General features: G+C 42.1%; 1 protein-coding gene across 1 annotated transcript in view; it reads left to right on the top strand.

The window, feature by feature from the left end:
* TMEM163 (transmembrane protein 163) overlaps window positions 1-11,744 on the top strand; it is an 83,763-nt gene that overhangs the window by 3,646 nt on the left and 68,373 nt on the right. Inside the window, exon 2 of the mRNA XM_063429348.1 lies at window positions 2,854-2,973. Within this exon, the coding sequence (XP_063285418.1) occupies window positions 2,854-2,973 (120 nt within the window). The remainder of the gene's footprint in view (window positions 1-2,853; window positions 2,974-11,744) is intronic.

Genomic DNA, 11,744 nt, shown 5'->3' with positions numbered 1-11,744 from the left:
ATCATGGAAACTCAGTAATAGAAAGCGACAGACATAGGCCCAGATGGGTAGAGGGGGCGGCAATCCGGAATCTATATTAGGGATTCTTCTGCTATAATTTATAAAAGTGCGTAATTGAGAGATCTGTTGGCCTGCTTTAGAGAAAAACAATTATTGTGCTTTGCCAAGGAATATGTGTTTGATCATAAACCGGTATTGCTGTTATTATTGCCAACACTAACTATGGCAAATACCACTACATATCTGCTATCGTATTACCTCCTGGGATTAACTGTTTAGCTGCTGGATGCATGTGCTGTGGCATTGTGCCACAGTGTCACTGAAGGGTTGAATAAAGAGACAGAGAGTTAACAATTAAATTTAATTTTTTTTTAGGCCAAAGTAATTGAGTTGGAAAAAATATCTGTGCTGAAGGATTTCCCATGTTGACTAGTATAGCCTAAAATGTTTAATTTCCCTTGTTCTTAGCTCACGGTTTAGTGCAGGGATAGACAACCGTTGGCACTCCAGAAGTTGTGGACTACATCCCCCATAATGCTCTTGCACCCATAATGCTGTCAAAGCATCATGGGAGGTGTAGTTCAAAATATCTGGAGTGCCAAAGGTTGCCTATACCTGGTTTAGTGAATACTTCTAATACTTCTAGGGACCATAGGACAGAAATAGGCTATTACAATGCCACAGAATAACAAAAATTCTAACAGTATTTAAAAAAGAAAATTATAAAAGAAATTCATACGGGAAATAAAATCGCCATTGCTGGTGAAGTATAATTGTGTACAAAATAGAGTAGGGGATTATCTGCTAAACACAGATAAAATGAAAAAACATAGCGTTTAACTGTGTGAGAGTAAATGAGGATATATAGTTAACAATTGGCCACTCACAAATTTTCAGATGTAAAAAAGCCTTGAGTGTAATCTTTTTCTATAATTGTGTCACTGGCTCAAAAGTCAAAATTAGAATCTACCTGTATGGATACATGAAGTGCCTATAGAATTCTTAAATCATATATCTTAATTTAGCAGCTCCATAAAAAAAACAAAAAAACAAACATATTTTTATTTAAGATTTTATTGCTAGTGTTGATGTAAAATCACTTTAATTTATTCTCAGCCGATGACGTGTCAAGACATCCACAGTGAAAGATGTTTGCCTTGGTCCCCCAGCAGTTGAAGAGCTCAGAGCTCGTATAATTCTCTAGCCATTCCTGGCTTTATTGCGTCTGCATAAAATTGAAAAAAAAACAAAAAAAACACTGCATATATCATAAAATAATACATTTACATACCATAAAAGCACAGAGACTAAGCAGCTCACGTTGGGGTAGATTTTATTTTTCCAACTCAGCAATTTATTTTTATTTTTTATTGCACTACGGTAAACAATCCGCCACAAAGTACTGTTAAGACCGCCCTTAGTGATAGAAAAATAGTCTGTATTTATCGCGCCTTCTTTAATGTACTTTAGATTTAAAATACATGGATAACTGATAGGTGAAGTCAAATTTTAATTAAAACATGAAAAAGTAAATATTTTGGAGTTATTGCTTGGAGAGAAATAAAAACCCTTTACAACATCGCGGTGTAATATGAAACCATTATTCTTGTTTACGGCATATAGCTCACTGCAGATATTTGAACAGATAATTGAACAGCGAGTTGGGAAGAGCTGAAACTGACTTGAAAATTCAATATCAGATTCAGAATAAATGTCCAATTTTGCAAATCTGGAGTAATTTCTGATTCTGAAATTAAGGCCTAAACAAACTATTTAACATAAGTGCAGCTTGCTCCCTTTATCTATTTAAAATTGCTCAAAAGTGAATTAATTTGTCCAGAGAATTCCTTGTTTGTTGGAAGATATCTTGATAACATCTAATCGCAGTCCTGCTATGGTATACTTGCTACATTTGGTACTTTGTATACTAAATGTGCAAACTCAGTAGCAATTACATCATTTAATAACAACATTGAAAATCACACAGAACGTATGTTAACCTTGTTTTTCATGTCATGATTCAGTTTCTTTCAAATTTATATTGAAGGACTACGAAAGTCACCATCTCAATGAAGTGGTCTGGGTGCAGATGTTCTGTATCTCGAACCCCTTAAGGCAAAGCATTATTGTTTTGAAGAAAGGGCAATGTTTACTTTGAAGGGTTAAACGCACCTCTAGTGAAAATCAAAGGAAAAAAGTTACCTGCGCTCTCTCCTTAATCCCTATGTATATTTAAACAAATTGAGGTCATTTAGTTACTCCAATGGCCACTGGAGGGAATGCCCGTCTGCCAACGTCAAGGCAGACCCCCCTAGACAGGTCCTACTCTGACCCTTCAACTTGCTTCCTTGAGCTTCTGGCAAAGATCTCTAATGAGACAGAAAGGGGTAGTAGTGGTTGTTATATTTACAGCCACTGGACTGACCGAGTGATAATTAATCACGTGGTGCTTGCGAATCAGATACCCAAAACATAATTTCAAAAAATCCCGGAAAGTGAGAGTCCTCTCTAACCAGCAAACTAATTAGGTTCTCTTGAAGAGTTCTGTGTTAAACGTATGGCTGAGTTGGGCACCCAACCTCAACTGCGATCAGACTTCTAACTCAGCAAATTTTAAAGATGTCAATCTTCTAAAACTAGCTCATACGTCAGGCAATTATCCAGGTAGGTGTCCCATTATCTGTGCCTTGACATTGTTGTAATTTCGTGGACTCCTTTCACACATGTGTAAGTATCTTACAAAGTTGATTTGTAGAATTTAACTAAGGAATGTTAATGCCTGATATGTCGTAACATAAAAGTTTAAGACTATTAAGTGCTTGTATCACATGTTATGTATTTTTTTTTTGGTAGGTTTATTAGAGAGCAGTACAAAGCTCAAGCCACATGAAGCCCAAAGCTACAGGAAAAAAGCATTATGGATATCGTGGACTTCCATCGTAATCACGCTGGTCTTAGCAGTAGCGGCTTTCAGTGAGTATCCCACAATCTGTATCACCTAATAAAGTCTGTGCTTTCATCTTATTTTATTATTTTCCTTACTATTATTGTTATATGAGTAAAAGCCTTAATCTTGAAACATTTCTGATATACTGCAGAAACTATGCTGCAAAACGCGGCAGACATAACTAAACAACTGTAACATAAAATGCATCAGGCATGCATGGACAGTTCTCTTGTCTATTGGGTGCACTGACTATACATATTGTAAAAAAATAAATAGGTTATCATTAGGTACCTGCTGTCACGGGTGGCGGTCCAGAGACCGGGACCCCTGTTTGCCTGATGATGGTAGGAGTTACAGTGTGGAAATGAACAATCAGGATCTGGTCCAGGGTAACCACATGCACCATGGTGTATCCTGGTTTTGTGCTGCCCTAGGCTGCCCTTACCTTTGGGAATGCTCGGGGGGGTCTCTTCCTCCCTGGTGGTCCAGTGGCTGCTGGGCGAGCGGCACTGGCTGGCGGGCGGGCGGCTGGCGAGGGAGCACTTCCTCTGAGCTGTCTGCTCAGCTCCCTCGCGCGCCGCAGAGTGAGGCTGGGAGCCGGAATATGATGTCATATTCTTTGCCAGCCCTCGCCAGCCGCCTACCAGCGCCGCTCGCCCGCCCGCCCAGCATGTCTGTTAGCCGCAAGGCTAACAAGACATTTGCCTTGGGCATTTGGCGGCGGCTTTTTTTGCCGCCCCCTGGAAAATGCCGCCCAAGGCAAATGCCTTGTTTGCCTCGCGGCTAATACGCCCCTGGTTGCGCACCAGGGTTTGTGCAGCCACATACCATGGCCCTGATGCATCTTCTGCGGATCCCAGGAGCTTGATATTATGCAGATATGTATCCAGTACTTGAAACAAGGCAAGGCTAGAATAGGCCCCAATAGGTGGTCGTTTGTGGTGTAAGGGTTAATGTGGAAGGATACATTTTAGCTGTTACTTGTTTTCAAGCCTGTCTTGGAGTATAGATTTAGTAAGTCTGGCAAGGATAAAAAGATGCGCTGACCTTCCTGGAATCAATACTGCACATGCAGCACTAACCGCAGCGCCAATGCATGCTGTTATGCAATGTTATGCTAAGTCACTGTGTGCTTAGAGAAGGGCAGATTATGCATAATTAAAACCATTCTCTGTGCATTAACTGTAACCCCTTCATTTTACACTTCCTAGGCAGCCAGGGTTGTCGACTTAAAGGGAAACTATAGTCACTAGAACAACAGCTTAGTGTAGTTGTTCTGGTGTCACCTGCCTGTCTCTACAGGCTTTTCAATGTAAACACTGACTTTTCAGAGAAAACACCTTCAGTGGTAGTCACTCAGAGTAACACGTTTTAACAACCTTTTAACAACTTTTCAGAGTAACACCTTCAGTGGCAGTCACTCAGATGGCCACTAGAGGTGCTTCCTGGGTGCAGCACTGACATTCACCTCTCCACGCTCTGCATGGAGGTGCTGAACGCTCCCCTTAGATATGCATTTAGTCAATGCATCTCTATGAGGAGATGCTGACTGGCGCATAGCGGTGTTTTGCTATGCATGCACAATAGCTTCAAGCATTGGATTGGCTGAGATCATCAGCTGTGACCGAACCCATGCGGCGCTGGGAAAAAGTTAGTAAAATGAATTCAAGGGGTCAAGGGGATTTAGCTATTTAGTCCTATACTATCAGGAATGCATATTTGTCTTCCTGCCACTATAGTGTTCCTTTAAGTGTGAATGGTCAGAAATGAGTTTAAAGTGAACTCACAATAGCCAAAGTAAAAACAAAGATAACTTACAGAGGTTTTTTTTGTTTTTTTCAAATCAGCAGATTTGGGCTAACATTTGAAATTCACTTTGAATTCCTGACATATTTTACTTTAGTTAATAACCCTGTTCATGATCTGTGAAAATAAGGACGATTGCGCTAGAATTGTCTTAGAGTCTGAACACCATATTCACTGAATGCAGTTAAGAGATCATTTATTAAAGAAAGGTTGTATGAAAATCAATATGTTCCATTCCCAACAACCTGTCCAGTTTGCAAAATCTCTTAAAGACAAAGTACACAGTTTAAGAAATACAACTTTTCATTCTTAAAATCTGTAACATTTGCGTAGGCCCATAACAGAATTAATCCAGTTTGCGGATGCTCGTGACATGTGAATGGTCTTTTGTTCGATTTAACAGACTTTTATCGCAATGTAAAAAAAAAAAAGAGGCCATATAAGTTCTATGTAGGGTTTGTAGATGCAATAAGATTTCAAAACAAAAATATAGAACACTGTTTGTGGCAGTTTATAAGATAGGATTCTCTTAATACTTACTTAAAGAAAATGTATAATTGCTGATGAAAGTATTTCACAATCCTGTAGCCAAAAAACTTGTGTGCAGGTAGTGGTTACTGTGTAGTGCGACCAACCTTCTTTACCAACCAATTTCCCCCCAATAAAACCTGAGACATATTTATGGTATAAAGCAGGCCACAGCTTTATTTATAAATTAACAAATATTATTTTCAACCAATAAATCACATTATTAACCATATCAACATGACATATATATTTTAAACGCAGACTCGTCCTTGCCAAACCATTCCATCACCAAATCAGAGTTCTCCTGGGCACCTGCCCTCCCCCTTGTCAAAATACCACCTGGCCTCCAACTTGGCCTAATTTACCACCATGCTAACCACTGGCCGACCTTTTGGCTCAGTGGGCACGTCCGAATGTCCAAACATTTACCAGAGGTTAGGGGAGGGACCAGACCCAACCTTCCTTCTTCCCCCTGTGCTCTTCCTCCAACCCGGATTGGCAAGGACCATACCCGCCAGCTCTGACAAGAGAATAGAGTTAGTAACATATAACATAACAGCAACAAGGGAGGGTGGGAAGCTGTTACCAAGCTGGTATTTTAAGATGGTTGAAGTCAGGAGGCAAAATGACTGCCTATTGATATAGTCCAGCCCCTTAACCATTCCCATTACCACTCCCCATGTTACACCTACACTCACCACACCCACACATGCCTCTTATCCAGCTAGCTTTCAGCCTGCCTCCTCAGGATATTAAAGTTAGGTTTGGATATTGTTATTAAAAGTAATATTTTAAAAACAAAACTGGATTTATAACTCATGTCAAGGCACAAAGTGGCATATAATGTAAATAAATGAATGCCATAATATAGTGTATACAGGTCAGTGAAAATGTATAAGTCCTCAGGGAAGAATTTGCAAGAGCCAAAATGGCAGCATAGAATGAGGCGCTAGAACGCATGTATGTACGCGTAGACAATATGAAGATGGTAGTGCCATAAGGTGGAAGTGCTGCAGAGATTTTGAAAAAAAAAAAATTTGCAATCAATGTAGCTAGTATGAGACATAGACTGAATTATATTCCTACTGTAAAAGTAAAGGGGGTAGCGGGGAGATTTAGAAAAGTTTAATAACAATCGAGGATTTTGGTGTCAATCCAAAGGTGAAATAACGAAGTAAGCGTTACTGCTAGGGTTATACTGTGAAATCTGCAGCGTAGGATGTGCAGGAATTAAGTGCCAATTCTCAAGAGGGATTATTCGAATGTGCTTGAGTCTTCTCTGCAAAATTTTGCATACATTACAGGAAGCAATTTATATTAAGAGAATGGCTGAGGATTCTCATTGTATGGCGAGGTGTTAACATATTGTACAGACCGAGAATGCTTTGCATTATAGGAACAATACATGAACAGGCCGCCAGTATGACAAGGTGGGCTTAAGCTAGTTATTGGACTGTGAATGAAGGTTTTTCAATTTCAGTATTAAAGTCTAGAAGGCAGAAATGTTATCTCGCTGGCGTAAAACGCATTTTCTGTTAAAAAGTGTGAATATAGGAAAAAACCCCATCTCTTTAGATGTTTTTAATATACAAGTAAAGGAACTAGAAAGAAAGGTTTTGTGTGCAAACCAAGGGTTATTAGAAGGTAAAATTTAAATGAACATTGCAAGTACCATAACCACTACCAAACGAATATTGCAAGTACCATGCGCACTGACTCCTCCTACTGTAAATGTCAAACCATTTTAGAATTACAGATTTCTGTAGGCTGTAGGGGATGCAGGGTGCTGCTCCCGGCATACCACATATAAAAAGGCAAAGCATTCTAAAGCAGTTTGAAAATGTACATTTTGGGGCACCAGGGCACTGTTGGCACCATAATCACTACAGCACTCTGTGGTGCTTGGAGTGTTCCTTTAATATCAATACTGCATAAATCAAAATTTTTATAAATTTCAGAAAATCTATGCATAAACAGTTTGCATTGCAATAAAGGCTCTAATTTTATATAAGTATATGGCATTGATGGCTAACCTTGACACCATAAATTGCTTCTGGACTACATTTCCCATGATGCTCAGCTAGCTTTTAGGCAACTCCTCAATCCTTAAAGGGACACTATAGTCACCAAAACATATTTTGCTTAATGAAGCAGTTTTTTTGTACATATCATGTTCATGCAGTCTCACTGCTCAATTCTCTGCCATTTAGGAGTTAAATCACTTTGTTTATGCAGCCCTAGTCACACCTCCCTGCATGTGACTTACACAGCCTTCCTAAACACTTCCTGTAAAGAGAGATCTATGGTTTATATTTCCTTTATTGTAAAATCTGTTTAATTTAGAATGTCATTGGGAAGTCTGTGATTTGACAGACATAGAAAGTATGGATTGGGGGTGAAGGGGAGCGCTTACAAAGACAGCAGTCAAGAGATCTACAACTTTTGCAAGCTGGTTTTAGTTATACCTCCAATAAGAACACGCATAATTAAATCCATGCATGTTTTCATTGAGGGTTTATGTACTAGATCAGTGATGGCGAACCTATGGCACGCGTGCCACAGGTGGCACGCCGGGCCCTTTCTGTGGGCACGCGGCCATAGGTTCGCCAATAATGCAGAGTAGGCGCCTGCCTGCCCGAAACGGCAGGCGCCTACTCTGCTTCCGGGTCGGGAGGCAGGGGAGGGATCTTTGCAGCAGCTCCCCTGTCCTCCCGCGAGCAAGCTGTGTGGAGCGTTGCCGCGCGTTACCATGGCAACGCTCCACACAGCATCGCGCGGGAGGACAGGGGAGCTGCTGCAAAGATCCCTCTCCCTGCCTCCCGACCCGGAAGACTGCTTGCCACCACCGGACCACCAGGGATGGCTGTGTCCCCCCCTTCCTTTATTAGAGGTAAGAAGGAGGAAGGGGGGGACTAATTTAATATACTTTTTTATTTTTTTAATTTTATTACTTAAATACCCCCCCATACAGCACCCCTACCCCCCACAGAGTACCCCTACCCCCCCCCCACACACAGTACCCCTACCCCCCCAGAGTACCCCTACCCCCACACACACACACAGTACCCCTACCCCCCCAGAGTACCCCTACCCCCACACAGTACCCCTACCCCCCACACAGTACCCCTACCCCCACACAGCACCCCTACCCCCCATACAGCACCCCTACCCCCCATACAGCACCCCTACCACCCCATACAGTACCCCTACCCCCCCCCACACACAGTACCCCTACCCCCCACACAGTACCCCTACCCCCACACAGCACCCCTACCCCCACACAGCACCCCTACCCCCCCAAAGTACCCCTCCCCCCCACACACACAGTACCCCTACCTCCTCCCCCCACACAGTACCCCTCCCCCCCACACAGTACCCCTCCCCCCCACACAGCACCCCTGCCCCCCACACAGCACCCCTGCCCCCACACAGCACCCCTGCCCCCCACACAGCACCCCTGCCCCCCACACAGCACCCCTCCACAGCACCCCTATCCCCCAGCATCCCTCCCCTCCCCTACACCCAGCATCGCTCCCCACCCCTACCTCCCATACACAGCACCCCTACCCCCCCACACACAGCAGCCCTACCCCGCACATAGCACCCCCACAACACACACAGCACCCCTACTCCCCACAGCACAGCACCCCTACCCCTGCACAGCAGCTGTACCCCCCCCACAGCACAGCACCCCTGTCTCACTCACACACACACACACACACACACCACCCCTCTCACACACACACACACCACTCACACACACAGCACCCCTCTCACACACACAGCACCCCTCTCACACACACCACCCCTCTCACACACACACCACCCCTCTCACACACACACCACCCCTCTCACACACACACCACCCCTCTCACACACACACCACCCCTCTCACACACACACCACCCCTCTCACACACACACCACCCCTCTCACACACACACACACACACACACACACACACCACCCCTCACACACACCACCCCTCATACACACCACCCCTCATACACACCCCTCACACACACACATCACCCCTCATACATACACACACACACAGCACCCCTCACACACACACACAGCACCCCTCACACACACACACAGCACCCCTCGCACCCCTCACACACACACACAGCACACACAGAAACCCTCAGACACACACAGCACCCCACACACAGCGCACACACACAGCACCCCTCAATGCCCCTTAAACTACACCCCTCAATGCAGTATGTGTGTGTATTCAGCAGTCTGTGTGTGTGTGCGTGTATTCCGCAGTCTGTGTGTGTGCGTGTATTCAGCAGTGTTTGTGTGTATTCAGCAGTCTGTGTGTGTGTGTGTGTGTGTATTCAGCAGTCTGTGTGTGTGTGTGTGTATTCAGCAGTCTGTGTGTGTGTGTGTGTATTCAGCAGTCTGTGTGTGTGTGTGTGTATTCAGCAGTCTGTGTGTGTGTGTGTGTGTGTGTATTCAGCAGTCTGTGTGTGTGTGTATTCAGCAGTCTGTGTGTGTGTGTGTGTGTGTGTATTCAGCAGTCTGTGTGTGTGTGTGTATTCAGCAGTGTGTGTGTGTGTGTGTGTATTCAGCAGTCTGTGTGTGTATTCAGCAGTCTGTGTGTGTGTGTATTCAGCAGTCTGTGTGTGTGTGTGTATTCAGCAGTCTGTGTGTGTGTGTGTGTGTGTGTATTCAGCAGTCTGTGTGTGTGTGTGTATTCAGCAGTCTGTGTGTATTCAGCAGTCTGTGTGTGTACTCAGCGGACTGTATGTGTGTGTATTCAGCGGACTGTGTGTATGTATTCAGCAGTCTGTGTATGTATTCAGCAGTCTGTGTGTGTGTACTCAGCAGTCTGTGTGTGTGTACTCGGCAGTCTGTGTGTGTGTACTCGGCAGTCTGTGTGTGTGTACTCGGCAGTCTGTGTGTGTGTACTCAGCAGTCTGTCTGTATGTGTATTCAGCAGACTGTCTGTATGTGTATTCAGCAGACTGTGTGTGTGTGTATTCAGCAGTCTCTGTATTCAGCAGTCTTGTGTGTGTATATTCAGCAGACTGTGTGTATGTATTCAGCAGTCTCTGTGTGTATGTATTGCATTTGTTGGAGATACTAATAAATATAAGCTTAATTTGATCTATTTACATCATTATTTAAAATTTGTATTATTGAACTCTCTGCTGTTGTGTTCTTTTAAAACAAAAGTTGTTAATTAGTTCGGACAACAGTACGAGTTGTTTTTTCTAAACTTAAACCTCAGTATTGAGGTTTAATTGCCGTGTTGGCACTTTAAGGAAAAAAAAGTTGGCATGTATTGCGGTTTGGGCACTCGGGCTCAAAAAGGTTCGCCATCACTGTACTAGATAGATAGTGATTTCTATTTATTTTTGTATTTGTGTGGAGTGACCCTTTAGCATGGTAATTGGTAAATATTTATACAACAGTGTTACAATCAGTAATTGAGATTAACATATATTTCTATAGTTTTTTTGTGGAAGTTGAGATTAACATATATTTCTATAGTTTTTTGTGGGAGTTGAGATTAACATATATTTCTATAGTTTTTTTGCAGGAGTTGGGAATAAATTCAATTTCTATTGTTTATTTGTGGAAATTGAGATTAATATATATTTCGATAGTTTTTTTGTGGGAGTTGAGATTAACATATATTTCTATAGTTTTTTGTGGGAGTTGAGATTAACATATTTTTCTATAGTTTTTTTTTGTGGGAGTTGAGATTAACATATATTTCTATAGATTTTTTGCAGGAGTTGGGAATAAATTACATTTCTATAGTTTATTTGGAGGAGGAGTTGGGATTAAATTGTATTTCTATAATTTATTAACAGAAGCTGGGATTAATATATGTTTGGGTAGTTTAAGCGCGGGCGTTGGAGTGAAATTATGTTTGGATAGTTTACGTTTGGGATTCGGGGGATGCAATGTGTAATATAATGGATATTAATGAATATATGTGGTTGTCGTGGAGAATGTATTGGAGTGATGTAGAATGTCACATGAAACAGTGAGATGATAATATGGATGTTAGGATCAAACAAGAGAAAATTGTGTGTTTTGTTTTAATTACGCCAAGCCCGATTATGAAGAACTGTGTTTCCTGTCTATCAACTCTGCTTTGCTGGGAATCTATTTGTAACGGTGAAATAGAAAAAAGAAATAACTAAAATAAATCAATACATGACATTTTATCTATCTTCACGCTTCATTGATTATTACAGATCAGCAGATGTTTTTAGTCAAGGAATCTGTTGCATGTTCATGTGATCAGTGGTCATAGTTAACACAGGATACACGCCATAAGTTATGGAGTGTTTATTACATTTTAATAACCATCACAATATATGTTTATTTTTGCCATTAAGCTTTTATTGAAAAAGAAAAATGTAGCACTCAGTTACGAGCACAAGTACCGGCTCATGCTATTCATAGTGTTCAAATAAACAGAAATAGTAGGATGTACA

The sequence above is a fragment of the Pelobates fuscus genome, chromosome 8 (assembly GCF_036172605.1).
Source record: "Pelobates fuscus isolate aPelFus1 chromosome 8, aPelFus1.pri, whole genome shotgun sequence".
Lineage (NCBI taxonomy): Eukaryota > Metazoa > Chordata > Amphibia > Anura > Pelobatidae > Pelobates > Pelobates fuscus.
The sequence above is the reverse complement of the archived record's forward strand: the minus strand, read 5'-3'. Positions and strand labels throughout refer to the sequence as shown.